This window comes from Myotis myotis, unplaced genomic scaffold (genome assembly GCF_014108235.1).
Source record: "Myotis myotis isolate mMyoMyo1 unplaced genomic scaffold, mMyoMyo1.p scaffold_m19_p_10, whole genome shotgun sequence".
NCBI classification, from domain to species: Eukaryota; Metazoa; Chordata; class Mammalia; order Chiroptera; family Vespertilionidae; genus Myotis; species Myotis myotis.
Genome location: NW_023416314.1, coordinates 35535997 through 35557828, shown reverse-complemented (window position 1 = coordinate 35557828; position 21832 = coordinate 35535997). Strand labels below are relative to the sequence as shown.

The following is a 21832-nucleotide window of genomic DNA, read 5'->3' as shown; positions in this document are numbered from 1 at the left end:
TCTGAGTCTTGCTGAAATACCACTGCTCTGTGCACTTCCAGCCACTGGGCGACCTCCATCATAGCCCTGGCCTCCCTGACACTGTGACTGACTTTCTCTGTCTCCCTCCCAGACCATGAGCTCCTGGAGACGGGGCTGTCGGACTCATTTCAGGCTCCCAGTGTCTACTGCTCTGGCTTTCACCTGCCTCCTTGCTTCTGGCATATGGGCCCCCCCATATCCCTTTTTTCCCTTTTTTTTTTTTTTAAAAAAAAAACATTTCAGCAGTGAGTTTTAAAAACAAATTGTTGTTTCTTGTGGTCAGAGGGCCTTTGTGATGGTCTAGTTGGCCACCCCGCCGGAAATGAAAGTCCCAGGAAGGGCCTGGAGCTTCCATTTGCCCCTCTGGAAAATGATCAATCAGACCGAGCTGGCGGAGATGCTGGATTAGGTGAGATCAGCATGATGGCCAGCACATAAGTGCTTGATAATAACGTTACTATTAGCCCCTGGCTAGGTGCTTCTCGTGAACAGGCATCCTGACACCAGGCCTGCCCTTTGGCCCTGAGGTGGCCCCTTCTCTATGCATACATTCCAGTCAGCCCTTCTGGATGCAGTCTGGCCTTGGAGAACTGAATTAGATAAACATGGCCCAAGCAACACACCTGTAAGTTAGGACAGTAGAGAACCCAGGGGACTTGAAAACTGGGGTTCTTTGAAATGGAGACAGCACACAAATGGTGCTCTTATGAGAGATCCTGGGACAGGGGACTTGCTCACCGTATACTTCGCAGCTTAGTGATTAATGCCAGGGCAATAGTTCTGTCATCCTACACCTTCCTATATTGACACTCCTTGATCCTTCATTCAGCAAATATATATATATTTTTTATATATTTTATTGATTTTTTACAGAGAGGAAGGGAGAGGGATAGAGAGTTAGAAACATCGATGAGAGAGAAACATCGATCAGCTGCCTCCTGCACACCCCTACTGGGGATGTGCCCGCAATCAAGGTACATTCCCTTGATCAGAATCGAACCTGGGACCCTTGAGTCTGCAGGCTGATGCTTTATCCACTAAGCCAAACTGGTCAGGGCCATTCAGCAAATATTTACTAGGTAGTAAATGTGGGCTAAACCTCTGCTAATCGAGACAATCCTACTTAAATGAGATATGTACATATTTTAAAATGAGGAAGGCCCATAAAATTCTTACCAAAAGCTCAGTTTACAAGACTCGCTTTTAGGCAAACCTCTTTTGATATTTTCAAATGTAGCATATGGCAGCCTGAACCAGGGCATATGGTTGCTCTACAGCCATAGAGGATCTTCCACAGTTTCATTTTCTTAGGCACAGACGACAATTTTAGAAGAGTCATGTTGAGAGGAAAAAGTATGCTTTGGGGATAGAAAAATAAGTTTTGGGGTAAACTAGAAATGCATAAATACATAGTTTTTGAGACTCTCCAGTTTGGGCCCATCTGGGAACATTTCTTAATTGTAAATGACACACAAGTTGGTTGACTTATAAAATGTCCATGTTTCATGTTCTTGCTATTCGCACGTGAGACCCTCATTATCACAGCAGAAAAACATAAAACAAAAACAAAACGAACCACCAACAGGAAAAGAGAGAGGACATTCCTCTATTTCCTTCAAGTTTTCAATAAAACCCTCCTAAACTCTAAACCCTGACTTTTGGAAAAGAACATTTTTGCCCCCAGAAACCTGCTCTTTCCTCAGAGATCTGAAGGCCCCTCCCTGTCCTTGCTGGTGACCATGAAAAGGAACAGAAGGAAGTGCCAGAGGCTGTTCAGGCCCCCGAGGCTGGGAGGGGGGCAGTGCCACATCCAGCCATGGGCTCTGGTGGGAGTGAACGGCAAAGGGAAGTGGGGAAGAAGTGGCTAGAAAAAGACAGGATATTAAAAGGAAAGGTGTGAGGAGAGAAGGAGAGAGAAAGAGAAATACAGGTCTCTGGGCACTAAATGAACATTTCAAAGTAGTTCATGTACTTGTGACCCTTGAACTTGAAGACCCCTCCCACTTGCTGAAATGCTGCATGGTGCCTTGGTCTTTGCTAATATTTCCATCTACGTGCTATCAACTTGAGGATGAAGGCCATGCCATTTCCTCTTGCATCTCTCCTCAGTGTCTACCCTGCTGGTGGTGTCAAATGACCTTGAGAACTAGGGACAGGAATATGTGGGAGAGAGAAAACCCAGGCTAGAAGCTTGATGACCCAGTCCTTCCTTGGGCCTGCCCCTCTTTATCTCTGAGACCTTGGGCATGGCCCTTCATATGTCTGAGATGTAATGTATTAATGGGATAATAAGCTCTGCCTACCTCTCAGGGTTGCTGCAAGGAACCTCGGAGGTAAAGAGCAGTGAGTAATTTGATATGAGAAATGTTGGTGTCCTTCGCATGCCTGTGGCTGCTCCTGGAGCCCCTCTGCAGACAGGCGCAGGGGCCCAGGGCTCTGTGAAGTCCTCTGCCACCACTTGCAGTGCTGACTGGATGTGGCTTTCTATTCATTTTGGGATCTTAATCACTGCCAGTGGAATCTTGGGTGACTCACCTCCCTCTCTGATGTCGTGTCCTCATCTGTAACATGGAGGTCAACAGGACAGCCTCTGGGGCTAGCCTGCCTGACAGCCACCTTCTGGCCTTTATGTGCCACAGGCCCATCTCCTCTGGGGGCTGTGGCTGTGACTTTCACAGACAGTGAGAGGTGCACATGGGAATTCTACAGAAGGTGGTCAGCTAGCCTTCTCACCTTTACAAATGAGGACACTGGAGACAGGTTAAGTGATTTGCCCATCGCCACACTGCTAGGAAAGTGGCAGAGTTGGGAATTTGGTCCCTTATCTTTCTCCAAATCCAGCTGTTAGGTGCTCATTCACGGTCTATGTCTACTTCTCTGTCCTGACCACCCTCCATGGAGGATAGGAACTGACCTGTTTACTTCTGAATCCCAAATGCATAGCACAATGCCTTGCACACAGAGCTTTGTATTTGTTGAGTGAATGAAAAAAATACATGATTATGTGAGGATCCCAAATCGGTCAGTCTGGCAGGGCCCATGGAGGGCCATGCAATGTAACAAAGCCATCCCCCCTGGAAAAACTTGTCCCTCTCCAGGCCTATCATGTGGCTGGCAGGCTCTGTGTTAGCACTGGACAGACAAGAATAAGACAGTCATGACTCCAAAGGATTCAGTTTGGTGGGTCAGATGGAGACAATAGAGTGCCAGGAAAGAAGGGGTAGGGGGTGGGCTGTGAAAGTCCAAAGGTGGGAGCCCAACTCAGGAAGGGGATGGACTATATCAGGGATGAGAGAATGCTTCAACAGAGACTAACTAGAAGGATGGATAAGAATGAGCCAAAAGGAGAATAGAGCCGGGCGCAGGTTGGGGAAATTTGTGGGCTGTACATTCTTTGCACCATAGTTGTCTGCATGGTTCCCTAAATCAATAGTCCTGTGGACAGTGTATAACAAGTCCATCGGTCTCTCCACAGGCTGAGCTCCTCCCCCGCTCCGCGGCACATCAGCTAACCCTGCCCGCTCCTGTCTGCAGTCTGGCCTCAGAGTTGGTTTACTGCAGGCTGCAAGCAGCCCTGGGAGGCCCTGGGGGTGCAGGGTGGAATGAGCCTCTTCTGTACACATCTGGGAGAAGTTTTTGTCATTTGCTATAATAAATTCTGTGCCTTCTTTGAGAAAGCTTGCAAAATCTTTATCTGTCCCTTAGAACACAGGATTTTTAAAGGTCAATTTCTCTCGTCTCTTATCACAAGAAACGTGGTTTAGAGATAGTCTGAAGGGTGAACTAATTCTATGGTTTTATGTGAACTCTCCATTCCAGCAACGGGAGATGGGCAGTGGGGAGGACAGAGAGCTTTGTTCTGTCTCCCTGAAATTTCTCCTCCCAGGATGCATCTGTATTGAAATCTCGGATTATTTTTCATGGGACCAACACCGCCTAAAGAGAATGCCACATCTTGAAGTTTATGAAAGATTCTTTATCATTAAGGGGTCTGGCTAAATTCCAGTGGATCTTTTATTCTGGCTTCTTTTTAAAGACCAGCTCCGTTCTCATCCTAGCTCTCTCACTGCATGACTACGGGCAAAGCACTTCAGCTCGCCGAGCCTCAGTTTCCCTACCTGTAAACGTCTGCCTTGGCAGAGGGGGGTGAGGACTGGTGATCATATGCACGGTGTCCAGCAGAGTGCTTGGCACCGAGGGGTGCCTTCTTCAGGATGGCTATTATTTTCCTTTTTGTACATTTGATTTTCCCCCTTTAGCAATGAGTATATAACAGTTTGAAATATAAATTTTAATCCAGAGATAAAAGAGGTTAAAATACATTATATTGAGAAAAACAGTGTGAGCATAAGTGAAAAAAGTAGATAATAAAATTTTAAAGATAGCATAATTTCAATGTTTAAGAATGACTGTTTATATATGAATATTTATTTAGTAATAAACATCATGCTCTTGTGATTATGGGTGGCAAGGAGCAGGAGAAAGAGAAGCGACATTTGCAGGTGATGAAGTTGAGTAACTCACTCAAGGTCATGCAGCCAGTGAGGGACCCAGGGATCCTCCACTTTTAATCACCTTTATCTTACCTCTCAGGCCCTTTAAATACATCACCTTAATCCTCACAGCAACCCTGCAAGGCAGGCATTAGTACCCTTATTTTATAGACAGCAAATTTGGGCACAGTTTCACCGTCTCTGTAATGGGCATGGGAGGAGCAACCCTATCAGAAGGTCTGTGTGTAACAGATGAGAAGATTAAAGGTCTTGATAAAGGGGTGCAATAGGAATGGGGCACACCTTCTTCATCAAGTGGGGCAAACCGAGGGGTTCACCGTGGTGAGCCAGGACCTCGGTGCCTGCCAGCCCTGCTGCTCCCTCTCCCCACCTGTTCCCCGGGGTAAAATCTAGGGGCATTCAAGATTGACTGGTTGGCCCTGACCGAGAATCAGGAGGCTGGGAGCCACTGAGTCCCATTTAGGATCTGTTTCTTATTTTTAAAACTAGACGACAATCATAAACAAAAACAAACCAATACAGCTAAACCCAACTCAGTCACATTGTGTAACTTTTTTCCCCCTCAGAGTTTAAAAACACAGCAACTGCATTCTTAATGAAGCCTGAAATTCAAGTTTAATTTGGAAAGAATTGCTTTAAGCCTAGCAAATTGGGAAAGAAGAGAAACTGGGAGCTCTCACATAGCTCAAAGGACCACAGTTGGGTTTCTGAAGTTTGAGCACATGAAAAAGCTCTAATGTGGCCAGGCCTCACACTGCGGCAGGGTCTGCCCCGTGCAGGCTGTGTGAGACCTGGGCAAAATGCGCTGTTCCCTAAGCCCTGGGAATGGGAAGGGGGTAATAATACCGCATGCCTCCTGGTGATGTTGTTGGATGCACAATTGCTTTGCAAACTGCGAAATGACATACAAGTCACCATTCTCATTTTGTTTGGCTTTGTGATACTGTCATAGCCTATTTCAATTCAAGTAAATACTACATTTTTAGGAGGAGGAAGGTAAATCAATCATTAGGAGGTGGGAATACTCTAGGTTCACAGGGCCACATGGAATGGCTCGGGTCTCAGTCTGGCCGTGTTAGTGGATTTCTGTGTGACTTGGATATGTACGATGTCACATTCCCTCTCTGGACTCCCGCTTCCCTGTCTGTAACATGCCGGGGAGTAGGAGGAGGGAGCTGGAGTCAGTGTTCTCTGTCTCTTCCAGTCCTGTCTGTCACTCAACATTAAACACTTCGAATTCCTTCTCCAGAGCCCCGAGTCAGATCAGCCAAGAATAATCATTCAGTGAGTCCCTAACACTTCTTCCCTCCACCCTGAGTTATTTATTTGGGATGTGTGGCCCACATCATGGCTGAAATGAAGGCACTTGTTTTCATTCCGCCTCCATTAGATATAGTGGTTTGGATAACATTTCTTCCGAATGACTGCGAGCTTCCTGAGGGAGAAAGACTAGGCCATGTTCATTGGTTTTATAGCCCGTCAGAAAGGAGCACGGTGACTTGCAGACAGCAGGAGCCCAGCGAATGTGTGCTTGTCTGCACTGCAAACAGTCCACAGCTACACACAGCTCACTCTTGTGCTGCCTTGCACAGCCTGCCCTGTTCCTCCCTCCACTAAAACCGTCCCCATCTGGCCAAGACCCAGAGTGATGGAGAGGCCAGTGAGGATGGCCCCGTCTCCACCTGCTTGGTTGTTTCATCTGTGCCATCATGCAAAGCAGAGACCCCTTGGCTCCCCCAAAGGGTGGAGAGCCCACAAGGCAGAGAGGGCTCTGAGGTGACAGGCTTCCTCATTTCACAGTTGAGAACCCAAGGCCAAGCTCCCTCAATAATCTGGTCTCCCCAGCTGGTTGTTTTCCCAATCGTGATGACACATGGCTTGTCCTCCCGGGCAGACTGGAAGGCTCAGAGGAGCGGGACCACAGAAAGTTCCCAGTGCGGCATCCAGGCATTTGATGGTAGCAGCTAAATGAGTGGGTGCCTCCTCATCTCAGCAATGACCCCCTTGCATTGCTACTGGGTGCCACCCTCTCTCCCTCCAGGGTATGAATTTCACAAGGGCAGGGACTATCTCCTGAAGCCCCAGGAGCCAGGACAGGACCAGCTGTGGAGTAGACATTCAGTTAACATTTGTTGAATGCGTGAATGATCTCAGGAAACCATGCTGTTATCTGCTTTTCTACAAAGTAAAGGCCCATCACATGCTTCATAAATATAAGAGGTATATTCTCCTTAATAAAAAATGTGGGGATTTTCTGATTGTTCTTTTGTAGCTCCTGCCATTCATCTCTCAGAGCAGCTGGAGGAGGCCCTGTTCCCCTGGGGTCTGGATCAGCCCCGTTTCCCATGACAAGAAGTTCTTTCTCCCACCCAAGTTGTGGGGCTATGGGCTCCCCCATATAGACAGTCCACAGCTAAAAACGGCTCACTCTTGTGCGGGGTGAGTTCTAGTGCTGGGAAGGCTGGCTTTGAAGGATAGTAAACAGCGGGTATACTGGGATTACGTTTCACGTGGGAGAATAAGAGAACCTTGTCTAATAACCAATTTTTGCGTGTGCTGTTGGGGAGATGCACCCTCTCCCCACATTTCTCGAGGACATTCAGTTTGGCTGCTACCCAGATGTTCAATAGCTGTTTGAAGGCTTTGGCCAAGATCCTGGACTCTTGAGAAGAGAGTGACTTCCGGGGGCTGCCCCTTTGCCCTTCTCTTCTATTACATGAAGTGTCTGTTGGTCACTGGAATTGTGTCTACACAGGTGAAATGAAGGGGACTGCTGGACAAATTATGCAGATAATTTAGGTTAACATCTCTTTCCTATGAAGAGCAAATATTATTGCACTTTATCTTGCCAGAAGACCACTGATATCACCAAGGGACACTTGGTGCCCTTCTCTTCCTTTGCCATCATGATCTCTCTGAATGGAAAGCCCTTTCCTTTCCAGAAACGCTGACCTATCCTAGTATCACCTTCCTGATGAATGCCTGCCTATCCCCACAATGACCAATATATGACTCTACAACCTCCCTTATGACCGCCCATTAGCACTTCACTTTGGGTCCTTCTTCCTCATTTGAATTCCTGAAGTGCAGGGACAAGACTTCTTCATCTTTGTGCCTAGGTCCCGGCCCCACAATAGGAACTCTGGGTATTTATGGAGCACAGAGCTAATGAACTCAAGTTTCTGAGGGATTACAGGATATTTCAATCCTGTAAGGTGTCAGGAAGAGAACATGGACCCACTGTCTCTCCTGGCAACCAAGGCCCAGCTCCAAGAGCTACTGTTGACAATTACTCCATGGGCCCAGGCCTGGGTGGACAGGCCCAATCACTTCCTGGATGCAGGCTGCAGGTAGAAGGAATGAAAGCTGGCTCAGATAAAGACCAGCAGTCTGAAATAGCTCTTTCCAGCTTGCTACAGCCAACTCAAGGCAAATGAACCAGAGTAATCACAATAACACACAATTGGCCTTTTAATCCTTACGGTGCACTGAGATTATACAGTCACTCTAAGTAGAAAATTCCCAAAGGGTGGCATACAAAGTTTCTGGCCTGTTGATTTCCTATTCTGCTGTATACTAGAAAAGCCTCTTAGCATAAATATGAGGGAGCTGCATAAACGCATCTGGACCAGGCCAATTAGGTCATCATTAGAAAAGAAGGGTTAACTGTTCAGTTTTTTTCATCTTTCTATATTTTTATTCTCCTTATAACTCCAAAGACAGGTAGAGTCAGGAAGAATCAGTCCATATTCCTAGGAAAGTAGACCACATCATGGTTGTATTTATCCAAGTTTACACAACAGAGAAATGAAGGCTAATTCTAGCACCAATGTAAGGACTGGAATGGTCCACATGATCCAAAAGCTTCATTCTAGAAATGGGAAGCATGAGGCCCTGAGACATCAAGCAGCTTGCTTACAATTACACAAGCAGTCAAAGAATTGGGGTTAGAGCTTCACTCTTAGGTAATAAATGTTCCACAAGACTAGGCTTCTGTTCCTTAGGGTTTTGTTAGAAAAAATCCAACAGCAAAGACAGATTCTATTACAAACCCACAGGGGCAGAAGGTGGTCCCCAGTGTGCTTGGTGAGGAACAGAAGAGAAAAGGTAACTTAACCTTGGAGAAGCATCCTTTCTGCCACCTCCTGGGATACAGGATTGTATGGCCTCTTCTTGTGCACTTCCAGTGAGGGGGTTCCATAGCTTTATTGGGCAACTCATTCACTATTGAATTGAAAAATTCTGTCCTCCATAGGCCTTCTCCTGTGCACTTGCTGTCAGATGGCAATTAATTTCACTTACTTACTTTTAATTAATTCAAATGGAACAACTAGTGATATGCGCTCATCCTGACAACATGTACAATTTTATGCCTGCCCTGCAGGCCTCCTTGACTAGCCAGATGGTGTACTGGTGGCCTGTTAACTCAGTAATAATGCCCACACTCCACCCTGAGCCTCCCCCCACCCCAGAGCTCATGGGTGCCACAGCCTTACCTCCATCATTGTCTTTGCTGTCACCACAGGCGGTCTCCATGGATGTGTCACAGCCAGCTCCTCTCCAGCCCAGCTGGCAGACACAGTGCCACCCATTCAGGTCCAAGGTGCATCTGCCATTGCCATTGCACAACCCAGGGCAACCCTCTGCAAAGCAAAGCACACAGAATTGAGGTCGGATTGTCTATGGCCCACTGCAGTCACACACATTCACACTCCGCCTGCCAACTTACAAAATGCTTTCACATCCCATCAGCACATCGGTGCCCTCAGCACCCAGGGAGGCCAGTAGCATTAGGAACTGTCACTTCACTGAGAGGCAACCCAGATTCAGAGATGGAGAACTTGCTAAGGCTGCACAGCCAGGAGGTGGCACAGTTAGGAAGTGGCAGGAATAGGTCTGAAACCCACACCTTCTGCATCTAAAATCTCCTCTTTCGAAAGTGATCAGGATTCTACAGCAAGAGTCGGTGGACATGGGCCTGTTGGGATCTGACCAATGGAGCTTTCTGCCCGATTCTTGCTCCTTATTCACTCGTTTTTCCTGTCTCCGGCAGCTGTTTGGGACAAAGAAATCATCTCTCTGTTTACTCCTTATACCCCCTCGGAACCTCTGGGTCTCATTCTAGAGGCTGCACCATTTTCCAGCTCTTGTTACTAGATCAGCTGTATTGGACCTCAGGCTTTTCAATTATTTTGTCCTGTTTTCTCCTAAACAACTGTCTTTGCTCTGAGGAGGCGTCCTTGGGTCTTTTTCTTCCCATCTTATCTGCAGCCACTAAGAAGGGCTATACAGCCAGAGGAGCCCTGGTGACTGACACAAGAGAGACTAACCAGGGCTGTCAGTAATTGCAAATGCAGAAACGGGCAGCCCGCCCTCCCCTAACTTTGTTCATCTGGACATCTGTTTGCCTGTCTGTCACTTAGTAAGCATCTTCTCTGGGCTAGCGCTAGAGGAACAGAGATGAATAAGACCTAGTTCTTATTCTTGAGAAGCATGTAGCTTATCAAAGGAGACAGATTTGTGTAAGCAAAATATTTCATTGCTAAGTGCCCTAGGGGAGATGTACAGAATATGGTGGGAACCTAACGCAGGAGGGCCATCTGTCTGAGAGGGCTGCGGATGATTTCATCAAGAAGGGTCAGGCCATTTTTAGACTCTGCCTTGGTTCTGCCTTGAATATATCATACGGTGGGGAGTTTTTATTACTATTCAAATAGATTTACAGGTGTTTGATGACCCTCTCTCTAAGTGCGTGGGCTCAGAAATCTATGTCTGAGAATCTGCCAAGTTACATGGTTTTCATTCAAGTCCCCATTTTCACAATCCCGCTGATGCCTTTCTCCGAGGAGCTATAAAAAAAAAAAATACCACCTTTCACTGGCACGCCTTCCGTGTCTTCTCTCTGCCTCTGCTCAGTCTCAGGGAAAGGTATGCTGGGAAAGCACTCTGTCATCTATAACACTTAATTTAGTATTATGAGCAGCACACGGCTACAAGTCTGGCTACAAACTGAATTCTCTGCCATGAAATAACTGAGAATCGACCTGTTTTTCTTAAATGGGACAAATGTGAATATAGCTGTCTGCTATGAGACCGAGACTAAGGTAGGCACTCACTAAATGGCCAATCAATTAGAATCTAAAACTTTAGTGTTTCAAGGACTTTTGATAGTTGACTGTTATTGCAATGTAAAAGAAAAGAACATGCTCATTTATATGAGATGTTCAACACAGCAACCAATCGATCAACCTGGCCACTGTGTTTTCCATTCAAAGGAAGAACCATTTACTGAGTGTGCACGCCAAGCCTAGGAGCGATTAGAAGTTTAGAAGCAAGCGTAGGCTATGTGGCCTTTGCACAGCAGAAGCCTATTGGGAAAGGTGAGAAACACCAGCGTTGCCACCAAAAGTGGTGGGGGAAGCCGCTGTAAAAGCCCAGGCGCAGTGCTGTGATGCGCAGGTGACCACCCAGGCATTCTAACTCCTTAGCCAACATCAGCCACCCCTCCTGGTCTAAACAATTACAGGCTCCCTCATTCTCCAATTAGTCCCATACAAATTCGTGTCTAGCTGGCTGGAACTTCCTGTTAATTAGGCCTCATTTGTATTTGAAATCAGTCTTGGAAGAAACAAGGTCCAAATTTTAAGAATGGTGATATATTGTTTTCTCTTGCTCTAAGGTGTTGCCCCTTGTAAGATGCAAAGAACATCTCTTGTGCAGTTGCCCAAGCTTGGGAACCATATCAAAGGCTGGCTCTACCACTCAGCAGCTGTAGGACCTGGGCATTATGTAATTCTTTGAGCCTCAGACAACTTTTAAAATGGGGTAGTTGGGAGAATTAAATAAGATAATTATGCATGATAAACACAGCCTGACTTATAGCTCAAACACAATATTTGAATCTTCTATTTACCTTTACCTCCTATTTTTAGTAATATTATATGTTGTACCCACAACCTCAGGTTGGGCTCACAGAAAGGCGCAATGGTAAACTGAGGCAAGTATCTAGATCAGAGTCAGCAAAAGTTTCAAATAATAAATATTTTAGGCGAGTAAGCCATAATGTCTCTGTTGTAATTACTCAACTCTGCCATTATAGCTTGAAAGCAGTCACACACAATTTATGAATGAATGAGCATGGCTGTTCCAATAAAACTTTACAAAAACAGTGATGAGCCAAATTTGGTCTATGGGCTGCAGTTTGCCAATTCCTGATTTAGATGCTTCAGGACAGTAATGACAATGACAATGACAGTTGCTATACACTCAAGGTCTATGCCACTGTGCTACACACCTTACATTTGTTATTTCTAAACTAAATAACATTTTGTTATATATTTCAGATCCTAAATTTCTAGAGCAGTTCCAATTTCACAATATTTAATCCTATTTTTTTTTTTTTTTAAAAAAAAAACCATGTGCTGTAATAGTGTGTGGACTCTGGAGCTGGACAGACCTCAGTTCAAATCCCAGCATCACCATTTTATTTACTACATGTGGGATTATTGGCAAATTATTTAACTCTTTAATCCTCAATTTTCTGATCTGTAAAATGGAGGTAATAACTAATTCAAAGAGTTGTTGAGAAGATTAATGAAATAATGGATGTCAACTAGTTAGCACAGTGGGTAACATAAGTAGGTATTCAATAAAAGGTAGCTGCTATTATTATTGATATTATTATTGAGTTTATTTATTTTAATGTTGGATAACTACACTAAGAAATCCACAAACCAGAAAATAACCTTTTGTCAAACTATGTCAACATTTGGGTCAAAAACTACGGTCCGCATAAATACGAACCTTGCGAAAGAGACCTCAATCAAACAAGCCCAGTGACATGAGGATCCACATGGGAAGCAGCGAGATGGGTTTGGGGCCACGTGTCTCAGCCCAAGGCCACCATTTCATGGTCCCCTAGCACTTTGTCCTTCTCTTGAGAGCAACTGTCCCAAGCATATGTAATTTACTAATTCTGCAGTTAGTTTAATGCTTTACTTCCTTCATGAGAATGTAAACTCCACAAAAGCAACATTGGGTCTAATTCATGCCATGAAGATCCTCAATACATATTTGTTGCAATGAATCAATGAGTGGAGCAGGAGGCCTCGGTTCTGGTACCTACTGTCTGACTAACTTGTGGAACCTTGGGACAGTTACTTTTCCTCTCCGGCCTCAATTTCTTCATCCATAAATGAGCGTTTGAATGAGATGCCTGTTATTTCCTTCCAGTATAACCAACCCAGGAAGAGAGTCAAAGCAACATCAACTTTGATGATTTTGTTCTTAATTTCAACAAGCTTGACTGGATGTCAGGCTTGTGTTCTGGGGTTACAGAGATGCCATATATCCCCTTATCTGAAGAATTTTATATTCTACTTACCCTACTTTGTTCCAGAAAGGATTTAAAGTGGGTCTTCTATCTCAAAAAGTATGTCTCAGTGTGAATTTTGTTAGTTCTCTGAGGTCATAAAAAAACAAGCTTCTGAGATCAAATAAGTTTGGGAAACATTGCATCCTACTGTTTTATCCTAGAAAGTCACACTCAATGTTAATATAGTAAAGGCTCTGAAAGTCCTACAATAAAGAAACCTGAATAGATTATGAGGACATTTTTCCATTTTAACCTCAGAACTCTCCCCTGTAATCATTTACAGAAACGTGGGATGCTCCATTCCACTGTGGGAAGCCCTGCTCTAGGGAGCACATCTTAGCCCTCAGTGCCTTGAGCACACATCCTGAGCTGCTCTGAAACTGCCTGGAGAAACAGGTGTTCTCCAGGAGGGAAAGCCCTACATGGGAAATCACGGGCACTTTATTCACCGTCAGTTTCTTTAAATGGACTCACTTATGCCCTGAGGATCTGCACTGTCCTATCAGTTTCAGGGTTTCAGAGGGACCATGAGTACCTGTTGGTTGAATGAGGTCTGCTCTCATCTAGCAATTTGCTTCTGGGATAATCACACCCCCATTAGCCAGTATGAGGAAGGCTCCTCTGGGGTGACTTGCTGACTTTCTTAAAGTAATATGTCCATCCCTACCCACTGCTGAAGCTCATTAATTCCACAAACCCCGAAGCTCATCAATAATTCAGAGAACCCAAGTGACATTAACAGTTCCCTCTGGAAGGACTCACACCAGGCATTTGCTAGAGCCAAAATAATGTAATTTTAAGGGTTAGAGAAGGGCTAAGCTTTTCAAAAGAAATGATGCCCTTTAAATGACAAGGGACCGTTTTATCTTCCACCTTTTGCTAAGCCTACAAGGAAGCCCCCCTTGATGCTAGCAGCAGGAATGATGAGAAGACTTTCGGAATCCTTGGTGTTATTTATTTTTCAGTTAAGGGGGTAAAACACACCCACCTAATGTATCAAAATATCCCGTTTCTTTCTGGTTCTCTTTCTGGTCCTCTGGTACTTTTTCATCCCTATCGTCACTTCCCTAGAAGTGTTATCTAGGTCACCATCATTTCCTACCTAGATAACAGCAATAGTCTAATTGGCCTCCCTGTCCCCTAATGCTCTCCGTCAGCCTTTTTCCAACATGTGGCCAGATCAAGCCTTCCAAATCACAAATGTCACCAGGTCGTGATCCTGCTTTTAAAAACCAAACCTTCAGTGGCTTTCTCGTTTGTTTATGTAAAAGTTCACAGTCTTGGTCTTCAAAGCCCTCTGAACTTGGAAATCTCCTTGCTAAGTAGGCCCCTGGACTTCCCCTATCTTAACTCTCATCATGTTGGAATTGTTTTATTAGTGTCCTCTCTGCTAGACTCTGGGCTACCCTAGAGAAGGGACTGTTTCTGTTGTGTGGCCTCCACATTTCCTGGCCTCCATATTTGTTGAGTGAATGCTGTTTCTTTAGTCTACCAATACAATTGGAAAGCACAGAATAGAAGCTGGCTTGTCTTTGAACTGCAAAGCACTCTATTTTGATAAGTCCTGAGCCTGCATTATATAGGTCTTTGAATTCTTAGGATTAGTACCCATTATACCAGAAAGTTAGCCAGATAGGGGCTTGGTTCAGACATAGATTTTGCCATTTGTCTTTTGAAGCAACTTATGATTCACTGACTCATGAATATGCAATACTTTACCGAGTAGGAAAATTTCACCAAATAGAGGGTAACACTTAAATTTAATCTAGTTTGATGATTCCTCTAACGATTATTTGTGAAAGTCCTATAGAGACTCACAGGTACTACTCTCTCTTACTGGAAAGATTTTATTCTCAGTTGAAAATCAACATGTGAAATAACAGGAACTTCTCAACACCAGGCATCCACCGATGAGTCTAGTAACACCTTTGCAGTCTTTGGCAAAGATATCCTAGTTGAAAAGCACTTAGTAATTTATGTTTCCCCTAAATCTTCTCCATAAGTTTTTAACAGAAGATGCTATCTCTTATTAAAAGCCAATTTCACCTTTTCTTTATAATTTCAAAAATTAGTCTCACTAACAAAGTCCTCCACAATAAGAGTGAGAATGAGCACATGATGCTAGAATAGCATAACTAATGTTTGCTGAGCATCATTCCTGCCCATGTGCTAAGTGCTTTACATTCATTATTTCACTTAATCCTTACACCAACCCTAGGTGGTGGGTCCTGTTATCAGCCTCTTTTATAAAGACTCTGAAGTGAAGGGAGGTTACGTAACTCACTCACGGTCAGCTAGTTCGTTAATTGTCGGACTTGGGATTCAACTCAGGCAGCCTGACTGCAGTGCACAAGCCCTTAACCACTGAGCCAGGTGCTGTGCCAGGGCTTAAGGATAAAAAGATAGGGTGTGGTTTTCCTCCTGGGGAGTTGGCATCCTTTAGGAGCACACATATATGATCATCCTGAGACTTATTCTTAGAGCAATGAGGCCTATTTGGAAAACTAGGCATTACCTAATTAATATAAATGTTTAAAATAGAAGGAATAACTTTGCCTGTAGGGAATACTGTTCAAAGAGAAGACTTACCAAAGCCAGGCCTCTGAAAAGGAAAACAAAACAAAAGACCACCCACTCCCTGAGGTAAAGGGTCTGTTTTGCCCTTTGTCCAGAGCCTGGCACAGTCTCTAGTACAGTAGTGCTCCGTATGTGGTTGTTGGATGAGTGAACACGGCAGTGATAGAATGCAGCTCTTCAGGTTTCTTAGCTTGCTCTGGGGTCTTTTCTTCTCTCAGGCCACCCACCCTGGTTCCCACCATCTTAATTCTAATGGACCAGGGGCCGTAAGGGATGGGCAGGGTGACAGGAGATGGGGTAGAAAGCATGAGGCATGTATGTGTGTATGGGGAGGGAAGGACAATAGCACAATGGTAATGTCACAAACAGATTGAGCACTTTTGGGGGAAGAATGACACTCCGGGTATTATCAATCACCTTGTGACGAAACACCCACCCACTGGGCAGTAGATGCTGTGACAAAGCTGGGGATGTGGCAGTATCTAGACACCATGCTTATGGGTGTATATACACTTCTTTATATACGCATTTCTTCTTTATGCTTATACACAAACACACACACAAAGACAATAGGAAAATAGAGGAAGGAAGACCATACCTTTAACTACCCTATCCAGATAGTGCGCTTGGGAAATAAAAGACAGGACATTTAAGGTAGGATCAAATAAGTGCAACACTGCCTGCCACATAACCATGCCAGGTGCTGAGGAGACAAAGGGGGTGCACCCACATTTGGGGCAGACCTGCCATGGTGGGGAAAATAAAATCAAAGACAGGATACCATGAGAGAGGAGGAGGGAGAGCAAGCACATTCTCCAGGAAGGGCCAAAAGGAACTTCACCCAAATATGATCATACAAACAAGATGATGAATGGGTAAGGAAAACGGGAGGAAAAGGAGGATGGGAAGCTGCGAAAGTGGCCGCCCTCCTGTGTCTGCCAGGTTTGTTCAGCTCTATGGAAAACGAGAACTTGCCCTTTGTCTACCCAGAGCAGCATCCAACTTCCCTTCTGGGGCAGCAGTGGTTTAAAAACAGGTGCACCCTGTTTGGGCAGTGGGGTCCCCAGGAAACTGGCATTTAGAACTATGTGATATTGAAGTCATTTGATATGCTCTAGGGAAGTGGGTTGAGTGTTTAGTCAAATATACCACTAGGTTATCTGTCTGCATTCCTGAATGTTCTGTGGACACATGTGCCCACCTAGACTTGGGTACCGCATGCCTAGTGTTCTAAGTAAGAGGCATCTCTCCTTGGTGCACTTTACAAAGACTGCGAGGTGCTCGTCAATGGATGTCATTGTGAAAAAGAAAAGAAAACCTGACCCCTTCTCAATGCTTATTAACTCAAAAGACAGAATGATATATGCTTTGTTCCCCAATGGAGGGGTTGTATCCAAGCACTGAATCATTTGGCAATCTTATTTTATGGGTGGGGGTCAAATGTTGCTCTGAAAGAAACCCCACTGTGCATATATGTGTGTTTAAAGCAGGGCAGACCTCTTCATTCGCGGAATAAATCAGGAACCCCATTTCACCTTTCCCACTTCGGCTGCAGCCCTAATCATTTGAGGAGCTTCCCTTTCATCCCCTTCTCTATGACTCCTCCATGTGTGCTCCCACAAAGGCCAGACAGATGGCCGTCTCCTGAAGGGCCTGATGCTTTCTGCCAGGTTGGCCCCCATCCTCAGCTCGATTTAATACATGAATCAAAAGTCCGTAAGTAGGACTGGACTGCAATGGTGGGGCCTTATCTGGAAGCCCTAGGGTTCTCTAAACTGTAGGGACATTCCTACTCTCTTCATAAAAAAACCATACATTTTATTTTTTCAATCCTCTGGATAGATACTATTGTTATTTATCAGAATATCTTTGCCTCAAAAGACTGATGGAAGAGAGGCTCTGTTCTTAGTCTGGGTATCCATGCGGTCTCTGTTTCGAGATGAAATATGCTCCTGCAGGCTGTACACCAACTGGAAATTTGGGAAGGGGAGGTTTTAACTGGGCCTGCACCTTCCCCTTCATTCTGATAGATGCTGTGGTGTCCACAGCATAATAAGCTATACCAGGGAAAATGAAGGCAAGTGGCTTAGTAAGCAGGAGCCAATAAACAAAGCTGTGGAATGCCAGACAATGAAAACCAGGGCCAGCCCACAGGTAAAACACCCAGGGAAGCACCTCTGGCTAAGGTGAAGGCTTTCTTGATTCTTGGTTCATCTGTCACTTTTGTCTTAGTCAAGTTCATTCATCTAATTTTGCAAGGGGGTCTAAAATTTCTCAGACATCGCCTCCCAGGATGTGCTGTTAGGCAGCACTAACATGCAGGATCTCCTGGCTCAGTTGTTGCTCTTAGCTTTCAGATCTGCAGGGCTTTGCTGAGGGTCATAGTCACACATTCTTGTAAAAACTCTGACCTCCAGCTACAGAAGAGATGGAGTGAGCCTAGATGTCTTTCACAGGGTTGGGAAGGATGATAGGCTGAATGAGACACCAACACTGTGATCCAAATGGCCACACCACCACACAGTATTCACTCTGAGAGAGTTCTCCACCAAGAAACACTTTGCCTCCAAACTTAATGATAATACCTTGGCTCCGGCGATGAGTACAGAGTATATCCACACCCAGGTGCTGACTTCAGAGCTCTCGCTCTTCTAGTGCCATTCTACTTTTGAGAATGTTTTAGTAATAAAGGTCTCTATTGAATGTAAATATGCTTTTAATACCTTTAAAAATGCTTACTAATTTCTCCAGACTGCAGGCAGCAATAGCAGCCAGTAGAGGTGACAGAGGTAGACTCATGTTGCAATCAGTGTTGTAGGTTTCAGGGGACAGAAGTGGACTTTCAAAACTTCAAATTCTCACTCCACAAATCAAGAGGCCACTTTGCACAGTGACTTCAAGCCACACTGTGAATCCAAAAGCTGATAACAGCCAGTCCATACTAAGTCCAGCAGTTTCCTGCGAATGAATTAGAGCTTCTTTGTCTCTGGCTCTTGAAAATATAAATGATAACCACGTCTCTGAAGTCCAATACCATTTAGGCAGAAGCCCATACTATTATTGCTTTCATTGCTTGAAAATCTTGGCACACATGGCCATAAGTGATGGTCACTTAAAAATTCATCATGATTTTTAAGTCTTAACTTTACGTAAAGATGGCAAAACTTCCTTAAGTTTGCATTATGAACGGTGGATTCAGACTTCACAAAATTTATTCATCTTTCTCCTCAGAACTTCAGGATAGAGATGATGGCAGTAGAGTCATTTTTCCTCTTGGGCCATGCTTATTTTTTTCAACACTGCACACATGTTTCTTGTGCTCTTACATTCCCATCACTATGCAAGAGGACCGTGGTGGCACACAGCTGTTAATGACACAGACTCTGAGTTTTGGCATGAGGTTGATCTGGGAGGTCGTGGACCTTTTTAGCATCTCTATGACCTCCAACATGAAAACTTCTCTCCTTGACTTGCCTGTACCAACAAAAGTTTCTCTGAGGATAATCTCAAGAAGCTTCGGGGGCCCCCAATCTGAGGTTATGGAGAACATGGCCAGAGGCTTTTCACTCTTCTTCCCCAGGAGCCTCAGATGGCTTAAATCATTGTATCATAAGAACACATTAGGCCAGATTAAACAAGGCTCATTATAGCAGGCGATGCCTGGGGTGGCTATAATCACCTAAATTTCTTTCAGACGAATGGCAAACCATCAAAGTCATGTTCGTGTTAAGATGTTGGATACATTAATACTCTTCTCTGTTTGGATGGCCAATGAGTAAGTGGCCAATGGCATCATCCTGACGGGAACTCACAGGGCCCACTAACTTTCCTCATTTCCCACCCCTACCACATGTGGGCTAAAATCTCCCAGAACCATCAACTGCTCCCATAACTTGGAGTAGATCCCTGTCCATTTTCTCTTTATCCTTGTTAGCATCTGTCCTGTCAGGTCGCAGGCCATGTTGTGAGAGAATGCTTTTGAGGAGGGATATGCATGGGGCCATCACACAGGCGCCCAGGCCTCGTGAGCGACTTGAGACTTTTTCGTTGAGGATTCTCCAATTACACAACAAAGAAAAAAACAAAACCCCACTCTGAGAGCTACCATTTGAAAGTGGACAAAGAGCTCCAGAAGGTTTTGTGGCCTTTCTTTATAATTTCTCTTCATCTGGCTTTGCTCACTGTAGCAATTGCATCATCAGAGTATTGTTTTGATCTTTACTCCCAGAGGAGGATTTGTTTAAGAATCAAGACTTATGTGATTGGACAGCTCTCCTGAAGCCTAGTAAATAATTCTGTATATCTGGCATCTTGAATAATCACCGCTTTGGGGTCAAGGTTGGAATTTCACCAATGTAATCAGAAGCTGGCATTTCCCACATGTGTTTTGAGTCTTTATAGACAGGGGTACTGAAGTGAATAAAATAACAATCAGAGAAGTGATCCTAAATGTGAGCAGTGCTTTCAAAGAAATAGAAAAAAAAAATGAACACCTTCTTAAATTTAACTGTGATTTGCAGCTTTCTCTAAAAAAATTGGAGGTCAAGCCCTAGACTTAAGAGAGCCATAAAATTTCTGGAAAAGATATCCCAAAACATGCTTCTGGTGACTGTGTGTTGACCATATACTTGAAAAATAGATAGAATTCAATCCATCTTACCTTAATTCTGGACTAGGAAAACTGGGTTCCATATACGCCAGCGATTTTGAACCAGTGGGCCACAAGAATTTTTAAAACAAGCAATTCTTTACTATTTTAGTTAGGAGCACTGACTTCCCTAGATTGTCAAATCAAAACAAAACAAAAATGACAACAGCCAACACAATAGCTGTCCAGTGTGAATGGATCAGAATTATACCTTTTTTTTTTTTGGTCAGATCGGCAAAAAATATATTTTTTGGTGTGCTGCAGAATTTTAGTGATTAGTTTATGTGTGCCATGAGATGAAAAAGGTTGAAAATCCCTGATACGTACAAGTGGGAGCATTAGTGACGAGTGAGAGCAAAAATAGGAAATCCCTTTTTATCTGTTGGATATTTTCAGGAGCAGGTAGCTCAGATTCAGGCTGACTGATGGGTGTGCCGTGATGTGGACACCAGGAGGCCTCCGCCACCCCATACTGTGATTCACAGAGGGGGAAACAGAAGCCCCCACTCACCCTGTGGTCTGTCTGACCTTTCTTGAAGATGCAAAGAGACAGATAATTCTTAAGGAATTAGAATTCAATGTGACATATTCTTGCTTTTTAACTAAAAACCCCCACAACTGCCTGATAAAGAGGATATCACTGTCAAATTCCCTTTTATTCCAAAAACCAACCTCTATGCTAAAAGATGGAGCAAAACCACCAAAGGAGCTAGTCAATTCCAAGGTTAGTAATCTGCTCTGGGAAATGTCACTGGGTAAAAGGTCCTGATGCTGAGGACTTGGCCATGAGGAGCGCAGACCTGGCTTATTCGTCTGCGCCAGCTGTTGAAAGCAATCAGGTCCCACTTTTCTGTTTAGAGAGGGTGGCAGTGTGAATAAACAGGCCCTCCTTGCTTCTGCCTTCACTGCGTGGAAATCTCGGAGTCAGTGTTGTGGATCCTGGCTCTCTCCCTGGCGTGCGGCATAAATATACTCTAGCATCAGAGCTAGCGAGGGTAGAATGACCTGCTGTATAAGAATCTGGTAACAAAAGAAAATGTAACACTTGAATTTCTGACTTCTCACATCAGCATTTTTTTCCTTTTCCTAAATGATCCTCACAGGGAGCAGAAGTTCCCTGGAAATATAAGAAAGTGCTTCTTGTTACCGTCCAAGTTTAAAAAGGACTTTCTGCTTCTTATTTCCATTTAAAAAAAAAGGCACCACCATTGTTTCCCTCCTTTGCATGGCCTGGCCCTGCCCTCTTGTCCCCAAGGCTACAAAGCCTTCCTTCAGCACTGAGGTGCTCCTTCGCTTGGCAGGGATGCAGCTGGCCACAGGCAGAGACCCAGGGGAGCGAGTTGCCATGCAGGGAGATGAGACAGGGACGGAAAATGCTCACCACACAATGAAAGGTAATGGAATTCCCAGCCAGCGTCCTTTCATCTGAGCCACTATGACTAGCCCATTACTGCTTCAATGTCCTGTGACATTTTTCTGGTATTTATGACTGTCAACCTCCCTCTCAAATCATGCACATTCACCTTGATAGATGTCTTATCTGGAGGGGAAGATGCATCCGAAATCCCGAGGAGGGAATCTGCTCTTAAAGACTCACCATAGGGTGGGCAGCGGAGGTGGGAGGGGGTGGTTTGACTTCTTGGCAGCAAAACAAAAGGGACATTCTTTAGGTCCGGTTGATGAGCAGCCATGAGATGA

At 44.6% G+C, this 21832-nt stretch overlaps 1 protein-coding gene across 1 annotated transcript in view; it reads right to left on the bottom strand.

The window, feature by feature from the left end:
• Positions 1–21832, bottom strand: part of TENM4 (teneurin transmembrane protein 4) — a 734586-nt gene that overhangs the window by 94688 nt on the left and 618066 nt on the right. The window contains exon 16 of the mRNA XM_036324847.1: positions 9032–9178. Within this exon, the coding sequence (XP_036180740.1) occupies positions 9032–9178 (147 nt within the window). The remainder of the gene's footprint in view (positions 1–9031; positions 9179–21832) is intronic.